Source organism: Heloderma suspectum, chromosome 5, assembly GCF_057233095.1.
Source record: "Heloderma suspectum isolate Gila_16-S chromosome 5, 16-S_ref, whole genome shotgun sequence".
Classification (NCBI taxonomy): domain Eukaryota; kingdom Metazoa; phylum Chordata; class Lepidosauria; order Squamata; family Helodermatidae; genus Heloderma; species Heloderma suspectum.
Genome location: NC_139462.1, coordinates 188,043,817 through 188,063,308, shown reverse-complemented (window position 1 = coordinate 188,063,308; position 19,492 = coordinate 188,043,817). Strand labels below are relative to the sequence as shown.

The 19,492-nt window shown below is 44.0% G+C and overlaps 1 protein-coding gene across 1 annotated transcript in view; it reads right to left on the bottom strand.

Annotated features, from left to right (window-relative positions):
• The window catches only part of THSD7A (thrombospondin type 1 domain containing 7A), a 414,592-nt gene that overhangs the window by 45,983 nt on the left and 349,117 nt on the right, over positions 1-19,492 (bottom strand). Inside the window, exons 16-17 of the mRNA XM_084858685.1 lie at positions 11,574-11,752; positions 1,798-1,931 (exon numbers count right to left, since the gene is read on the bottom strand). Of these exons, the coding sequence (XP_084714811.1) occupies positions 1,798-1,931; positions 11,574-11,752 (313 nt within the window). The remainder of the gene's footprint in view (positions 1-1,797; positions 1,932-11,573; positions 11,753-19,492) is intronic.

The following is a 19,492-nucleotide window of genomic DNA, read 5'->3' as shown; positions in this document are numbered from 1 at the left end:
AGAACCCAGGGTCATCCAATGAAGCTGTGGGAGATTCAGGATGTACTTCTAGGAAGGAAGTACTTCTTCACACAGCACATAGTTAGGAATTCACTTTCACAAGATGTAGTGATGGACACCAATTTGGATGGCTTTAAAAGGGGACTGGACAAATCCATGGAGGAGAAGGGTATCAATGGCTACTAGTCCTGATGACTGAATGCTACCTCCAGTATCAGAGGCAGTACGCCTATTTACACCAGTGGCTGGGGAACATGGGGGGTACTGCTGCTGTTGCACTCATGTCTTCCTTGTGGGTTTCCCGTGGGGAGCTGGTTGGCCATTGTGTGAACACAATGCTGGGTTAGATGGACCTTCTGATCCATACAGAAAAATGTGTGCTGATGTTAGAAGTAAAACAAAATGGATCTTTAGCACAGAGCGACTTCACTGAGAAAGAACCAGTATATACCATGGTGGTACTAGAACGAGACTTTATTTGTCTGCTGTACCTTACTGTTCAGCAGCATGTTTCTTTGTCTGATCCAGTGACAGTGTTATTTATTTAAGATTTTTAAAAGATTACTCTTCAATTAAAAAACAAATCCTCAGAGCAGTTTTACATACGAAGAAAACCAAAACCCAAAACAAAAAAATGAAGCCCCCAAATCATACAAACGCAAGAACTAAAAGGTTGCAAGCTTTTAAAAGCCAGATAAAAACAATCAGCACCAGCTATTTGCATTTCATGTATCATAGAATCATAGAACAGTAGGGGTTGGAAGAGGCCTATAAGACCATGAGAAAGAGTGTGTGGTGACTGGTGTGGGGGTGAGCTTCCAACTCATGAACTCTTGGTTGCATCTACAAAAACTGGGCGAGGCAAAGGAATTTCTACCTCAATGGGCCCTCTCCCTCAGTGATCTACCTCCTCATGGCTGCTGTCAGCAGCTGATATTGCTCCTCCTCCTCTTTCTCATCATCTACCACTTGCTTGCTTGACAGGCAGAGGGCCAATGAGCAGGTAGGCAGCGTCATCTCCCGCTCCTTCTTCTCACCACCACCATTGTCTAGGCCAGAGGGAGGGGGGGGGTGAACAAGCAGGTTGCAATGGTGAAGAGGAGGAGCAACTCGGGGGGGGGGGCTCTTGTGAGTGGCCCCCTGCTGGGGTATGGGCCCTTGGCAGGTGCCCAACCATGCCTACCCTTGATGCCAGCCCTGGGTAGAGCACATGCTTTGCATGCAGGAGGTCCGAGATTCAATCCCTGGCATCTCCAGGTAGGACTGGGAAAGACTCCTGTCTGAAACCCTGAAGAGCTGCTGACAATGAATGTGGACTGGACTTGATAGACCAATGGTCTAACTCAGAGTAAGGCAGCCCCCCATATTACTTTTTAGGGAGATCTGTCTTATTTATATATTTTATTAATTTATTACATTTATATCCCACCTCTCTTCCATTGTGGAACTCAAGGTGGCTACATGTGGTTCCCAAGTGGTCTTCCCTCCAAGCCCTGACTAGATCCAAACCTGCTTAGCTTCAGCAAGGTAGCTGCCTCATGTGCCTTCAGACTATGCCCCATCTTATACATTCAAAATTCTTTTACAACTGACATAGCACACTAAGCCCACCAATGAAGGTCTTAGGCCTTGGGGAGCAAACCTAAGAGTTGACGTGTTGGTTCAAGATTTGGTTTATCAAACTTTTCCCCATCCATCTAGCATTCCAAAGAATGTTTGATATAAGGATAAAGCTTCCCACCACCACCACCCTGCCCCGCCACGCCCTGAACTGACAGTGTTAAAAGTTCAGCTCACCTCACTTTTCTGGTTTGCACACCTGCTCCACAATTCTCCTTTAAGTCCACATTAGTTACTTTGCACACACTCCATGGTTCAGTGACTCCTATATACTGGCTGCAGTCGCTGTGGCACGGGACTACCTCATATACCTGGAACACACAAAATATGAGCTTGCTTCACGTACAGGTGCATAGCTATCAGAAGGAATCGGCAACAACAACCTAATCTTTATTGACTGAAAACATTGCCTTAAATACATACAATTAAAGTGAGGGGGGAAAACATTTCATGTGAAAGCTGGGGGCATGCACTTGCAATCAGAATGAGCAAGCAAGAGAGGGTTGGGGGGTTTTAAGCCATGCAGTAATGCCTATCTTTGTTCACTCCTCCTCCGGGTGCACAAGTTTGCCCCAGCTAGCACACAACTGCAAGTCTTTTAGATTTCTTTCTGAGGAGCTTCTGCACAAGTTTATGGATGGGAGGCATTTCAGGGCAGTCACCCTTTCTCTCCCTGAAATTGCCTCACTTCCTTCTCATGCCAGTCTCTGTCCTGCTACAGCAGCAGCAATATCCTAAAGAGTTCTGTCCTGCTTTTTTGCATCCCATCTAGTGAAAAGGACCTAAAGCTCATCCTACAGTATGATCCGATGCATGACTCCTCAGAAGCAAGTCCCCTTGAGTTAAATGGGGCCTATTCCCAAGTATGTGTGTATAGGATTGCAGCCTTAGGGCATCTCTACACCAGCCTAAAATCCTGCATTTAAAACGGGGCTTTCTGCTTCTGTTTTAAATGCAGGATCACTACTGACTCCCTTTACACGTGCTTCCTTCCCCCCGCCCCCTGTATCTGAGTCTTCCATTATCTTTCATTGATCTCACTCTTATTCTTGCCGCTTTAACTCTTTTCACAGAGGAACGGAAGCGGAACACAACAGGGTAATCTGATAGCTCATTATCTGCAATCTATTTAAAAACGGAACAAAGGGCATTTAGTGCAGGAGACACCTTGAATGATCACAGCATCATGTAAAGAGCCCGCGAACTTTCGTGAAGGAGCAATATCAATCGCAGGATAAACGCTCAGTGTGAAGGAGCCCTTAATCACAGAATGTCTGGCAAGATAGCATAGAAGACCTTGCAGTACTCCTGGCTCCCATTCCTTCCTCTTGGCTGGTGCCAGCTCACATTTCCTTGCTGTTCATCTGGCCCATAATTATCCTCCTGGTTGCTCAGCTCAGCCTGGCTTTTAGCAACATTTTGTATTTGGCCTCAGATGTTGACATCCCATGGATTTGGATTGGGAAAGAGGTGGAGAGCAACACCTGAGCTGTGTAATCAATGCTTGATTCAGGTTTACCTGCCCTTCCTGGGTTCCTGGGTTGTATCCAGTGTTAGTCCTACCTAGAGTAGAACACTGAATTGAATGAGACTTAGCCCATTATGCATCAGTCCCATCTATCTACCCAACCTTGTAATCAACAACGGCAATAAAATTGCAACCTGTTTTTCATCCCTGCTCTGTGTCCATCACTGTTTCCTCCCCTCTCCCACTGTGAATGCAATAAAGCCAGTGACCCTTGTATACATAAAAGCATTCCATGTAGCACATATAGAGCCTTAAGGAAAAGTTACAGCCAAAGGCAAACAGGGCACACAATTAGGGGAATTTTATCAGGAAGCATATTTGAGTGCTGTGCATTTGTTTCACAGACTCTTACCTGCGCCTGGGATGGGTGTTGGCCATGAACGCAAGGAAGGAACAAAAGGTAAATGAAAACAATAGTTAGGAAGCAAAACAGATATTCAGAAATATGCATGCGGCTTCTAACCATTAAACTGATTCTCCTAAGAAGCAATGGTCCTTTTAAAATGCATCTGGTCCTTCACATTGCAGGAAGCCCCTTCTTGAAGTTACCTGGTAAAGAGCTGATACAGATATGCCTGGCATAATCTGTACCTTTGTTTGCAGCATATGATTAAATTCTCCTTCTCAGTCTATTGATATAATTGATTGTTCAGAATGTCTTAAAGGATGGGTGTATTTCCACCAATTTTTGGATAGGAAGAAGGAATTAACATAGTTTTGAAAACATCATTGCTTTCTTCCTTTGCTCTATGAAAAAGACACATTAGCAGCAGAGAAAGGTAGATTTTATCTCCAAATAATTTTTCCTGTTCCAGTTTAGAGCACATCTATTCCAAGCCCAGTATTTTAACAATCAATAGCTTGCTCCTTAGTTGAATGATGTATTCTAAGCCCCTATTGTGAGACGGAAGTCTTTACATCTGTCTATAGCCAGAACATGTCATCCATATCTAGACCGACTACAACCTGCCCCCTACCCCCTGTTAGATAGTGAATTTCTTTCAACATCATCAGCATTTATTTATGCAATTTTGAAGTACAAGAAGAACTTAAGACATATCTTATATGACAGTCCATAGTTGAGGGGAGGGACTGGCACCAGCAATGCCAAATGAAGAACAACTTGGAGCAGCTTTGTAGGTCTCAAGAAGCAGGTCTCAAGAATTGCAGGTCTCAAGAAGCACTAAGACAAGACTGCTCTAAATTTTAAATTTGTATTATAACTCTGTAGAAATTCGTTTTCCCTTTTCAGGCACCTAGCAAAAAACAAAATGAACCTAGAGTACAATGAAGTTCATATAACTATTACTGAGCAGAACAGGTATGTAAGTGTACAGGTTTGTTGTGGATTTACCATATTCTTTGAGTCTAAGTAAAGATACAGGAGTTAAATGTTTTCAGTTTGTTTGTAAATGCTGTTATGTGTAATATGCCAGTCTGCAGCCTGTTTGGTTCCTTAGTTCTTTAAGGGTGCAATCCTATGCATGTTTAGATAGAAAAAGTCCTACAACTCCCACCATGTTCCAGCCAGCTATGCTGGAAGTTGTAGGACTTTTTTCTGTCTAAACATGCATAGGATTGCACCTTAAGTGTTAAAGATCATTGTTTGTTTAGTTAAGAACATTATTATTATTATTATTATTATTATTATTATTATTATTATTAATTTATTTATTTCATTTCTATACCGCCCAATAGCCGAAGCTCTCTGGGCGGTTCACAAAAACTAAAACCAAACAACACACAATAAGAATGTAAGAAGTGTCATGCTGGATCAGACCAAGGTCTATCTAGTCCAGCATTCTGTTCACATAGTGGCCAACCAGCTGCTCAATGTAACCCACAAGCAAGACATGAGTGTAACGGCATCCTCCCACCCAAGTTCCCCAGCAACTGGTGTATATACGGCATGCCGCCTCTGATACTGGAGGTAGCATATTGCCATCAAGACAATAACCTTAACCTTAAGGTTATCAATAACCATTGATAACCTTATCCTCCATGATTTTGTCCATCCAAATTGGTGTCCATCACTACATCTTGTGAAAGTGGATTCCATAGTAACTATGCACTTGTGTGAAGAAGTACTTCCCTTTATCTGTCCTGAATCTCCCACCAATCAGCTTCATGGGATGACCCTGCATTCTAGTATTATGAGGGAGGGAGAAAAATGTCTCCCTGTCCATTTTCTCCACATCATGCATAATTTTGTACACCTTCATAGAATCACAGAATAGTAGGGTTGGAAGGGGCCTACAAGGCCATCGAGTCCAACCCCCTGTTCAATGCAGGAATCCAAGTCACAGCATCCGTGACAGATGGCTGTCCAGCCTCATCTTGAACGCCTCCAGTGTGGGAGAGCCCCCCCCCCCCAGTAATTGGTTCCATTGTCGTATTGCTCTTACAGTCAGGAAGTTTTTCCTGATGTTCAGCCGGAATCTGGCTTCCTGTCACTTGAGCCCATTATTCCGTGTCCTGCACTCTGGGATGATCGAGAAGAGATCCTGGCCTTCCTCTCTGGGACAACCTTTGAAGTACTTGAAGAGTGCTATCATATCTCCCCTCAGTCTTCTCTTCTCAAGGCTAAACATGCCCAGTTCCTTCAGTCTCTCCTCATAGGGCTTTGTTTCCAGTCCCCTGATCATCTTTGTTGCCCTCCTCTGAACCTTCTCCAGCTTGTCTGCATCCTTCTTAAAATGTGGTGCCCAGAACTGGACAAAGTACTCCAGATGAGGCCAGTGCTGAGTAGAAGGGAACTAGTACTTCCCAGGATTTGGAAGCGATGCTTCTATGAATGCAGCCCAAAAGAGCATTTGCCTTTTTTGCAGCCACATCACATTGTTGGCTCATATTCAGTTTGTGATCGACAACAATTCCAAGATCCTTCTCGCTTGTAGTGTTGTTGAGCCACGTATCCCCCATCTTGTAACTGTGCATTTGGTTTCTTTTTCCTAGGTGCAGAACTTGGCATTTGTCCCTATTAAATGTCATTCTGTTGTTTTCTGCCTAGCGCTCCAGTCTATCCAGACCACTTTGAATTTTGTTTCTGCCTTCCAAAGTATTAGCTATCCCGCCCAATTTGGTGTCATCTGCAAATTTGATCAGCATTCCCTGCACCTCCTCCTCCAAGTCATTAATAAAAATGTTGAAGAGCACTGGGCCCAGGACTGAGCCCTGCGGTACCCCACTTGTTACCTCTCCCCAGCTTGAGAAGGTCCCATTGATAAGCACTCTTTGAGTCCGATTCTGTAGCCAACTGTGGATCCACCAGATGGTTGTTTCATCTAGCCCACTTTGAGCTAGTTTGCTCATCAGGATATCATGGGGCACTTTGTCGAAATCTTTGCTGAAGTTGAGATATATGATGTCCTCAGCATTCCCACGGTCTACAAGGGAGGTTACTTGATCAAAAAATGAGATCAGATTTGTCTGGCAGGATTTGTCCTTGACAAATCCATGTTGGCTTCGAGTAATCACTGCATTGTTTTCAAGGTGCTTACAGACTTACACCTTTAACATGTCTCCCCTTGCTTGGCTTTTTTCTAAGCTAAATAGTCCCAGATGTTATAACCTTTCCTTAGAGGGGAGTTACTCCAGACCCCTGGTCATTTTATTTGCCCTTTTCTGCACGTTGGGGCTGGAATACTATTTATCCCCTGTACCTTATTATGTACTTATCTCTGTTAAATAAGTAATGGTTTCCTTGTAAAATAATTCCTGTTGAACACATGTTATACATTATGAAGTGCTCTTTGTTTATTTTATGTCACTGCTACTAGAATTATTTTTTTTAATTGGTGCCTATTGTATTTTATGTACTTTTTTGTATAGTCCCCTGATTAAGAGACTTGTGCTAGATACATGTGATTGAAATTATACATCTTGGATAATTCAGCTATTCTCCTGTACCTGTAGGATTTTTTGGTGCTTCAAGTTTAGGGCACCTAAGAGAAAACTTAAAGAGCTACCCTTCTGCTTTTGCAATGTAGAAATGGGTGAGTCCAATTCTTATTTGAGAGCCAAACTTGATGTTACTCTACGTAGCGTGTATCGGAGGGTTAGATTTTTATTGACTCCAGTGTACGCGCACATAGTCCCAATTTGGATCAGGACCACCACACACCAGGAGAGGGAGATTAAACCTCCCTTCAGCCTCATTTTTTTCCTAAAAAGAAAAAAAGCTTCTATTAATGCAAATTTCAGGAGGAAATGTGGGAGAGAGGCTTAATCCACCCCTCCCAGTGCACTGGGATCTCAATCCAAATTGGGGCCTTACACATTAAAAAAAAAAAAAAAGGCAAATGTGTTCCCAACCAGTCGTGTCCGACTCTAGGGTGTGGTGCTTATCTCCATTTCTAAGCCGAAGAGCCAGCACTGTCCGAAGACGCTTCCGTGGTCATGTGGCCGGCATGACTGGACACCGAGGTACACGGAACGCTGTCACCTTTCCCGCCGAAGCGGTACCTATTTATCTACTTGCAATTTCTTGCTTTCGAACTGCTAGGTTGGCAGGAGCTGGGACTGAAGACGGGAGCTCACTCTGTCACGCGGCACTCAGGTCTCGAACTGCTGTCCTGCGCTGCCGACCTTCCGGTCTGCAGTTCAACGTCTTAACCACTAAGCCACCGCGGCCCCTTACACATTTACACTACAGTAAATAAAAACCTAACTTTCAGCTACATGCTACACGATTAGCATAACATATAGTTCGGTTCTTATTAAGTCAGGCCACTCTCTACTTCAACCCCTTCCTGGTTGCTTGGGACAACCATTTAAGGAAAAAAACAAATGAACAAACAAGAGTATGGCCAATTAATATATAAATTAATTAAAATGGTTCTCCAGGCCTGCCTTGTCTTCTAATCCTTACATCTATGTTGCAAAGAATGTTATAAATGCTTTCCGTGTGCCGCTTTTATTACCAACACACTTAAGATCCAGCTTTTTTATTTCCTTTAAGCTGGAGATAAGGCGCAGATTAATTATACAGCCTCAGGCAGCTGTCTCTGGTCACTGGCTGCATATGTGGGATTTCCACACTTACAGATTTAAAGTGTATTCATTATGAAAGGATACAGCCTCTAAGCTTTTAGCTCTTCATGCAGTGTCCCCAAATGCATGCTTGGGGACACTGCATTTTACGAGCCGTCACTCTGCTCCACTTTGTGTGTGTGTTGTTTTTCTTGACACAAAACCTTATACCTCAATAGGGGGGTGCAAACATTAGGGTAACATCTGGCACTATTCCTCATTTGGCCCATTGTTCCCCACCTCCTCAGCGAAGCCATTTGCTTTATTTTATTGGTAAGTTTGTAGCTCTGCGCTTGTACTCATTCACCTAGACACTTTGTTAATTTCACCTGCCAACTATTTTGGCAGAAGCAAAGAAAGAAAGAAAGAAAGAAAGAAAGAAAGAAAGAAAGAAAGTAAGTTATAGCCATTTCACAACCCAAGAACATAACCACTGGAAAATCCAGTCTCAAGTTCCATCCCAACATCCACTCCCCCACCCCTCATTTCTTCAGCAAACTGTGCCGCATTTTTCAGTACCAATACATGTACACAATTGTGCAAATTCGGTGCCAAAAGGAGGGTGGGGATTAAAAACCAAACCTTCAATTCTAGGAGGAGGAAGCACATATTAATGGGATTCCCTTGGACATTAGTACAAGAACAGTGAGAGACAGAAGTGATAGTGTGGATGAACCCTTCGAATGAAAAGGTAAAATGAGAAATGTAATGAAAAGTATACTAGCTACCATTAGAGGGCAGCATTGTTATAGAAATAAACCTCACCATCTTGAATACAGCCACCCAGCCACTTGCTATTTTAATATCTGAAGAATGGGAGTTTATTTTGAAGTATTGTGAATTAGTCTGGAAACAGAAGATTTGGTATCCACTCTTTCTATTAAAATATCCCCCACCCCAGATTTGAAAACCTTCTTCCAGCTAACCTAGCTTTCATGCTCACTTGTGTTTGGTGTTAAATTGGATTACAAATCTGGTTTATTAGCTTTAGTTTAACACTTATTATGTTCTAAACTAGAACTAATTACATCCTCTTAAGTGGAAAATCAAATCAGCAGGCCATTTCCTTCTGCGCCTACAAAATGTCAACATGATGGCATTTAGTAAATGTGCATCTTATTCAGCGGAGAATGGCCAACAGTCCCTCCCTTTGCATATTTTCCATCCCACAATAAAGGGAATTTATGGAAATGAAAACTCGGGCTGTTTCACTTGCTGGGCAAAATGCAGATTAAATCAACATTCAAGACAGACATAAATCAAATCTGAGAAGAAACAAAAAGCTGGCTTTCTTCTATGCAATTGTTTTGAACAAAGCAGGGCTGAATGGGCCTCGCAAATCTAAAGGGCTGGATCCAGATTTATTCATGCTTAGAGTAAGCCCACTAAAATCAATAGGAACAGTTAGTCATGATTAACTTAAGCCACATGGATTTCGATGAGTCTGCGCTAGCTGTGACTAATTCTGCATCAAACCTTGGACTTATTAAACGTCCGTTGAAGGTTCAAACCAATGTCCTCGTTCTCCTGTGTTTTCCCCTAGTTTCCTACACACATACTTCTATCCTCCATCTCCACTACTGCTTTGGGCAAACATATCAAAGCAGGTTTCCCCTGAATACCAATGAACCACTATAAAACAGGCCTGTCATCCAATTAAAGAAATCTTGGTGGATTCATGAGTTGTAATCCATTAATTAATTGCATCTGCAGATAATTAAAACAACAGTGTTGATTGCTGAAATGACAAATTAGATGGTGCATGTATATTTCACATCAGGAACCATCTTAGATGACACATTTCTTTCTGGGCAACAGTGACGAGAGGATGCTTCTTCCAAGATGGTGTTTGACGTCTGCAGTTTTGTAAGTATTTATATTAAAAATAACGTAAAAAAAAATCATTGCTCAATTGCTCAGGGATGCTTTTTTTGTTGATTTTTTTTAAATTGATTAACCTAAAAAATGATTCATCTATTAAGGCTGCAGTCCTATGGTCCCTGGGAAGGTGCTCCAGGAGCCAAAGGATTTGTCAGATCTCCCCTTCCAAGGGCAAAGAGAGTGGTCCTCCAGTGAAGCGAGGGGGGGAAATCTTGGAGGGGGAAATCTGACTTCAGATTCCCCCCCCCAAGCTGCTGTGGTTTCCAATGTGAGACCTTTGCCATTGGGAAGGGGTTAAAGGAGGTATGGCAGAGGCAGGCCAGGGGACATGCTGGGTGGCAAAGGCTGAGTCCTCCCGATGTGTCTGTAGGCAAACAGAGCAGCTGATCTGCACGTGAAGAGGCCTTTATTGTACAAATGGATCTGTTCAACAACAGTGGTTTAAATTGAAGATCTCCTTATCCTACTAGTGGCCTCACACTAGGGAGCCTGCCCAGGTTATCCTAACACACAACACAAAATGCCTGGCGATCTCTTGCTAAAAGCACTACGGTTAGCACAGACATTGTTGCGATTCTGGTGCCGGCCAGCAATACGAAACCTGAAAGGCTTTCCCAGTCCCACCCACAGGGAGGGACTTCCCGCAGTAGCTCGTGATGGTTTAATCTGGAGGACCGCCTCACTTCCTGGAGTTGTTCCGCCTTCTTTGCCCTGCGCTGGGTCCTTGCATTGCACAGCCCCACCTCCCCTCCCCCCAGGAGTTGCTGTGTTCCACTGCTGGGGAGGTAGTGGATGGGCTTGCCTCCAACTGATTCCCTTGGACCTGGACAGGCCCCTCGCTGTCTCTTTGAATCTCTGTCTCCTCCCTCAGCAATTTGTACTCCTCCCCTTCAGTTTCCGAGTCAGTTCCCACAGTCTCTGTAGAGTACAGGGCCCAATCCTGGCACTGGGAGAGGCTGTGGATCCACCAGCTGATGATCTGTGGCAGCCCTGGAGCTGCTATACATCAGTTCCCTCCCGCTGGTTTCAACTGAATTTGCTAAAAAAAAAAAAAATGGCTGGGAGAGGGGAGTCCCAGCCACAGGAGGGGACAGGGAAAATTGGAAATGCCATTCCTCCCTCTCACCTGCCCTGCGGGACTCCTGGCAGCAGGACATTGGACGTATCAGACGCTTTTACGTTGGAGCTCCCCTCAATGGGGGGTAGGGTTGTCCTGTAAAAGTTGGAGCCCTGGTATAAACCAACAAGGATTCTATAAGCGAAGAAGGAAAAAGTGTAAACAGACATTCAAGGTGGCCCCTAAACACTTAAAAGGCACCGAAGTGAGATGAGACACCTCCAACTAGCTAATCATGGGGGCGGGGGGGTTGTCCTCTGTTGGATGCTCTGCATATTTTGAGGCTTGTGTCTTAAGTGAAATATTTAGAAGGAGACGTAGTGCCTTATTCTTCTTTACACAGATTTGAAATGTAAAAGAAATATTGTTGCTGACGTCCAGATAACAGGAAATTACCTGATTGACATGATCCAACTTGGGGCAGGGCCTTCCGCCATTGTAGGGCTTCTCCCGGAGCCATTTCGACCTGACCTTTACCCCACTGCCACAGGATTTACTACAGCGAGACCAGTTGGACCACTCACTAAGCTTGCAGTCTGAGGGGCATGGAATGATGCAAGCTTCCTCGATGTATCCTGAATGAAGACAAATGAAAGACAATCTCAGGACATAAGAAGAGCCCTGCTGGATCACACCGAAGGTCCATCTAGTCCGGCATTCTGCTTCCCACAGCAGCCAACCAGATGCTTCCAGGAAGCCCACAAGGAGGTCATGTCGTGAAGGCAATGGCCCTTTCATGGTGTTGCCCCTCCTGCAGCAACTGGTACCCATAGCCATACTGCCACTGCACACAAAAGTTCTATTTCACTGCCTGATAGCCACTGATAGACCCACCTCCATGAATTTGTCTAATCCAGGGGTGTCGAATCTCAGGCCTGTGCACTACATCCGGACCACCTTGGGTCCCAATCTGGCCCTCCAGGGTTCCCCAGAAGGCCACCCCCCCGTCCCCTGGCCCCACCTATTTCCTCCAATTGCCGATTGTTTGGCGCCTTCCCAGCTTTTATGCATCTTCCCCTGCCCCCTTCTAAGTTGAAATGCCTCTCCTTAGTTTCTGGCAGTAAGAGTTTTCAGCTAAAATAGGTGTCTTTAGCCCCGCCCCACTGAAATGCAGCCCCCAAGAGCTTCTCCAAAACTGAATTTGGGGCTTGAGGGGAAAGATGTTTAAAACCCCTGGTCTAATCCCTATTAAAGCCACCTAAACTAGCGGCCATCACAACATCTTGTGTGGCAACTAATTCCATAACTGAATTATGCATTGTGTGTACAAGAACTTGTTTTGGCTGTCCTGAACCAACTGCCAATCATTTTTACTGGATCAACCCAAATTCTAGTGTTATGAGAGGTATGTAAGTCCTTTGCTTCCCCCCGCCCTACTCCACCCCACCCCTGGTTGCTTATAGAATCCAAATCCTGACTTGACAGGAATCTGTTAAAGGAGAAATTTCTTTATCATTAGGAGTATATTAAAATTCAGCAGAGAAACTGATACATGCATCCAGAGACTATGCTGGAGTAATACCTGAACACCCGCTGTGGTATCTCATTAGGATTCATGCTCATCAGATTTCTACAGTTCTGACTTTCTGACAGCTGGAAATGTAACAGACACCATCCTGTCTCTTGTTACATCCCTCTCACACTCCACAGAGATAAGTTAGAAAAAATGTCTTGCAAGTCATTCTTCCGTCACAGTCTTCCACTGCTAAACTAAGGTCTATCTGTGGTGGTTATAACATATGTTTGCATACTAGCTAGACCAAACGTGCCTGATCCTCTTGAAACCACTGAACTTAACACTTTGCGCACTATTGAGGCTAAAAAGAAAGAGTGATCTGTCACATCAATGATCTGCAGATTAACAGCCATCTGCCCTCCGTTATACACAGAATAATTGCTCTTAGCAAAATGCAGATGCTTTCTCTGACTGTCAGTGTTTTTAAAGGTGATGGTAGTGCCACTAGGCTAAGAAAGGTCACTTGCCGCAATTCTTAGAACAACTATTTTTCAGAAGACTTGTGGCACAAAAATATACTTTATATATGCACAGTATATAAAACAGGTGACAGCACTCCCCCTAATAGTGAACACGGGTGGTGAGTGCTGATGGAAGTTTAGCCAAAATGGGACTGCTGAGAAACAAGAGGGAAGTGTCAGCATGCTCCGGGGGACCCTGAGGTTTGCAGAAATACAACCTTTTTGTTAAAAAAAAACCCTATGCTGAGAGGACCCCAAAGACAGCCCTATGAGAACTGAGCACGCTCAGCAACTATCGAATGCAAAATGTCAGGAAAGAAAATGGGGAAATTGCAAGGGGGGCGGTGTTCGCAACATCTTGTTGCAGGTGCCACTGGTACTCTATAACTTTGAAGTATTGGTGCAGTGCAGCTTGGGCTATTTGAAGGATCGCCTGCATTCCCATCAGCCTGCCATTATGCAAAGATCTTTTTTGAAGGCTCTTCTCTAGGGGCCCCTGCCATCTCATGTGAGGCAGGAGGGCCTTCCCAGTGGTGGCACACAAGCTCCTGAATATGTTCCCCCAGACCTTGGGCTGGAGGGAGCAATCCTATGGCCGCTAGTCAGCGGCTAGATGGCCATAGGATATCCTGTTTTCCAGGAACTGACCTCAGAGCTCATGCTCCTGGAGAACTGACCTCCCCCCATTTCCGTGCTGCCTTGCAAGCAGTGCAGAAAAGCTCCATGCTCCACGCTTGCAAGAGGAGCGCAGAGCATCCAAAATGGGGTGTTCCCGGGGGGTGTTCCGGGGCGGGGAGAGCAGAAATACCTGTACGACACATCCAGTGTGTCATACGGCAGCCTCCTCCCTTGCTCTGCCCTCCCGTGGCTAGACAGCCGCAATTGGTTGTCTAGCCAAAAATGTAGGACAGGAGGAGCATAGAGGGAACGATCCCCTCCGTGCTTCTCCTGCCCTGCATTGGATAGGCAGTTGCCGCCGAGTTCGGAGGCAGCCGCCTATCTGCATAGGACTGAGTCCTAAGTGTGTGTGTTTTTAAAATTTTCCCAGGCCTTTAAACAACTGTAGTTCCTGATGAAATTGACTTTATTTTTTAAATATGGTAAGAGGCATATAAATCTATTGAAAAAGAAGTTGCTTTTAGATGCTGTTTATCTGTTAGCAGTTTTGTGTTTTTATGTCTTGCAAAGCCACCCTACAAAAAAACAAACAAAACACCTTTTTGAAGGGCGGGATATACATTTCAAAATAAGTAAATGATAAAATACATCATACCTCTCACTCTCGCCCACGCTTGAGGCCAGATATGGGAACATTTGCCATTTGTTCATGTCTGGTAGTTAAATGGGTTTCAAGCTCTGCAGATAGAAAGCTAGCTTATGGAATCACAGGTGCTAACTACTCTAAGAACTACTGACATATAGATGATGGTTGACAACTACTTTGCTCAGAGCAGGGCAAGATCATACCTGACAGTTCTTGGGCTCTGTAGCTGACGGCTAAAATGGCAGACCACCAGTCTATCAGCTACAAAGTCAGAGTTCAGGCAGAGAGTCCTGAACTGAAACTGATACTTACTCCTCCTAATACCACCATGAACAACATGATCAACAAGGTCCATTAACTAATGTTAGCTAAGAGCCCATCTGCTTCACCAGTCCACAATGATCTATTTCAGAAATGAGATAGCTGACAGTAGGAAATGGCTCTACAGGTCACCCACTTTAGCTCTAGAGGGATTCTAGCAGAAAGGCATGCAATTGGCAAAGATGAGCATCTATTTTTAAGTGCAATGAAGAGTTTCTAAACTGCCACCTATGGGCTGCTGCCCAAAGCATCTGGTCAAGGTTGAGTCTGCCACCTTGCAAATGCTGAAATCCGCTGCCTTTTGTGATTAAGAGAGGACACGTTCACTGATTTTCAGAGATTACTTCCCTGCCTTTCCATATCAAAACAAAGCACTCAAGTCAGCAATAAAACATATAAAATCGTATCTGGTTCCTCTCTTTTACCATTCAGTCATTTGCTATACGTATATCCACCTACTTCTTTTACCACGTAATCCTGTGCTCCATTTATGTTGGCTCAGCTGGAAAGTTTTAGAACCTTAACCAAGCTACACTGATGTTCGCTGGCTTTCAGCACAGAGGAACAGTGGAGTACTCAGCTAACCCATTATCAAGCATCATTGCTTCTATTTGTGATGTTCCGCCCCGAGTGTTGATGCTTATGTAGCCAAAAACGCACCACTCCCACACAAGAGAAAGGTAAAAGCAGGCTTGGCTAAGTCCCAAGGTTTGCAGAAATACAAAAAACAAAACACACCCAACAATTCTGGTTGAAAATAAAGAAGAACTTAAGTGAGGGAAACCAACAAAATAGCCCAGTGAGGACTGAGCATGCTCAGTGGAGGCTGGCGGCTCTGATTGTGCTGGGGCTGTGAATCTATTCTGGGTTTCAGTCAGAACCAGCCAGAATTCTAAGGGCACAATCCTATCTAGATAGGCGACTACCTCCGAACTCGGAGGCGACTGCCTATCCAAAGCAAGGCAGGAGAAGCACGGGGGGATCATTCCCTCCGTGCCTCTCCTGCCCTGCTTTTTCTGCTAGACAGCCATTTCTCGGCGGGCCGAGCGGGAGAGGAGGCTGCTGTATGACACATAGGATGTATTGTACAGGCAGATCCATTCTCCCTGCCCCAGGATGCCCCCAGCCCCACCCCTTTTCAGCCGCTCCACACGCCTCTTCTGCATGCGGAGGATGGGGTTTCTCCATGCTGCCTCCAAGACAGTGTGGATGTAGGCGGAGGTTGGTTTCCAGGAACAGACCTCAGAGCCCGCAAAACAGCACATCCTATGGCCGTCTAGCTGCTGTCTAGCGGCCATAGGATTGCTCCCTCCAGGAGTTATTCAAGGTGCTGAACCTATCTCCAAAATGCCAATAGCCAGTTACCAATACACAATGTTCTCTTCTTTATAGATCCATAGATGTTATAAATAACTAAGGATGCAATTCTGTGCATGTTTAGATAGAAAATGTCCTACAACTCCCAGCATTCCCCAGCCAGTAGGACTTTTTCTCTCTCTAAACATGCATGGTTTGTTGAAAAACAATTGAATATTTGGATATATTGCTTTACTTCTACAAAACATAATAAAGCATATCCATTCCTTGCAATTTTGTTTCTTTTCTGCTGTTCTGATATAATATGTTAATTTTGCCACAACAGCAAAATCTCATATTTTATCCAACCACTCATCCCTTGAAGGTGTTATTTGTCCTCTCCACTTTTTTTGCATACAATATTTGTGCTGCAGCAAACATTAATTCCTTATGTTGTTGACTAACAAATCTATCCATAAAATTAAAAAGATGAAACAAAGAATCTCATGAGATTTTGTAATCTAACACTTTCTCCATATTTTTATTAATCATTCTCCAGTATGGTTTTGCAAAGAGAGATTCCCACCATAAAATGATTTTAAAAATCTCCTATTTATTGCTGACATTTCTAGCAAGGGATTGGATAATATTTATTTAATTGATTTAACTGGTGTTATATATCCAACCCAGGATTAGTTTAGCAATGAAGAGGCCCAATTCTTCAAGCCCAAATCTTCCAAGTATCTTATCGGCAGCAGATGAGTTGCTCCTGCCCCACTGAAAGGATTGTGTATGGGGAAAATTGTCTTCTATGGTGCACATCCTCTGAGGCAAATTCCCCCCCCCCCCCAGGATTCTTTCAACAGCAAGAGGGACATACTGTCTCCCACCCTCCCAATTATCAGGTAACTCCCTGCAGGGTAAAATCTTTCCAGCATCTCAAGTCATTAATCTCCCTTTTCTGATACATCCTGTTAGAATCAAGGTATTAAATGGAGCTGGATATGTAAGGTAAACACCTGAAAGCTTTATTATATTTTGAGGCTTTCAAACAGTCTTCCTTGAACAATAAAAACAAGTTCATGGAGTCTGTGAAGGAAACTTGAAAGCATAACTTAATACTGACCCTGTTCAGATGTCACGCTAAGCCATGATGGCTAGTGTTTTTGAGCTAACCATGGTGGCTTAGTGTGACATCTGAAGGGGGGTCAGATCCAACCATGGTAGTTTATTAACCATGCACAAACCACACACACTAACCCCCTGGTGCAACATGGTTAGCGGGCTCCACCGTAGCTTAGCTTGACATCTAAGATCTATGGTAGCCTGTGGTTAATGGCGTGCTACCATAGAGCTCTGTGGCAAGAGCAGCCAAAAATGGCCATTACAGGAGCGGTGCTGCTGATGGCCAGTTGCGGCCATTTTTTCTTTCTTCTTCTGTTACAAAAATAAGCAAAATGAAAATAAAACAGTGCAAAATTGCGCAAAATAACCATTTGTGCAAATGCACGTTTTAGCGATATAGCGATATTGCGCATTTTTGTGCTGTGGCAATTTTGTGCCGTTTTTTATTTTTATTTTGTGTTTTTTTTTTGTAAAGGAAGCAGAAAGAAAGAACATCAGCAGCACCGCTCCTGTAATGGCCGTGTGAGCCACAGAGGCTGCTGGGATGCATGATGGAACTGCTGGAGGACTGCAGGATGGTAGGTGGTTACAGAGTGGTTACGCTAACCATGCTATGGGCCATGGTTAGCTGCAGATGTGTCAGGGGTTCTCACAGTGGTTAGTGCTAACCACTCTGCAGCATGGTTAGCCTAACCACCCTTCCCCAACGTGCATCTCAACAGGGTCTTTATTAGCAAGCATTTGTACAGCACATTTCAACTATCCAAAGCATTCTGTGATCCTTACAACAGTCTTGCATTGCAGGCCATTATGATTATTCTTATATTGTATGTTTTGGTGTCCACGTGCAGTGCAAAGTCTTTAGGGATTGCCAATGGAGCATTACCATGGGGAAGAATGTATTGCTAGCTCTCACATGTATCTGGTAATGTTGGAACTGACCCTGAGTGCAGTAGATATCCCTGCACAGCTTAAATCTGTCCCATTTGTTTGAAGCTGATAGGACAGGGTGTACCCATAATACAAATTACCAGAACAGTATGGAACACAGCCATGGGAGACTGAGATTGCAGCAACTGCCATGCAGTAATGGCAATGAGTGAATCAGCTAATGCAAAATGAAATCTGAGAGACAGTTAGGGATGAGGCCATATAAGATAAGATATATGCTTTCAGAAGCACTTAGAACAGGCAAACATCCAATGAAAGACTGAGCATGCACCACAGCAATCTGCTGTCATATGAGCAGTGTTTTTATTTTCTTTTTAAAGACGCACATGCATGCACTATTCCATATGGGAAGCCTTAAAATCACAGTCTAATGCATTCATAAGCAGGATTTAGTACTTGTGGACTTTTATACCATCTACATAATTGGAATACATTCCTTAATGCATTTAATGACTGCTGGCATAAACTCAACTGAACAGCCTCCATGGGAACATTTAAGCAAGTATACAGGCAATCTATCCACTATGTAAAAGCTACAGGAGGCTGAAAATGAAAGCCACATAATCTTTGAACACTGTCTGATTAGAACAGGGACTGGCAACCTGGCACCCTCCAGATGTTTTGGGTTGAAACCCTAATAATTCCTGGCCATTGCCCATGGTGGCTGGAGCTGATAGGAGTTGTAGTCCAAAACATGTGGAGGGCGCCAGATTGCCTGTCGCTGGATTAGAATATGGCAGCTGCTTTCTAGGCCTTGTCTGCACTGGCTGATTATATGAATTTGATGCACATCTACAAGTGGCACAGTACACAATCAAGAAGCTGCACAGATGCTCCACCTTTTATACAATTGCCTCAAACAGAAGAGGTAAAGACCAACAGATTCAATGCATAAGCTTTTGTGGACTTGAGTCCGCTTCATCAGATGCATGAACTATTAACCTCGTTGGCAGGTGGATGTATGTAAAGACTAACACATGTTTTGCTTTACAGAGCCTACCTCTCTTGTGTATAGAAAGGTCTGACTCCATGTTCCTTCCATTGCCCACGTTATCCAAAGGGCTTGGGTGGTGAGAGACAGCAAGGCTAGAGGCTGGGCATGGAGAGAAGGCGCAAAGGGGAAAGGTCTGTAGCGATGGAAGAGGATTGGGTGGAGCTAGGAAGCAATTATTTCCTTCTCTTCCTGCCCACTGAACAGCTAATAAGCAGCAGGTCCAGGAACAGGAAGAAGAACCTGGTGCCCTAACTTTTTTTTATTAGAAATAAATTTCTGAAGGGGCCAGAGAGTGAACACACACTGGGGACCCCTGCCATAGATACTATGTTTCTCTAGGAAAAAATATAAGTCAGTCACCAATGTGAATCTTTAAATTCTGCCATT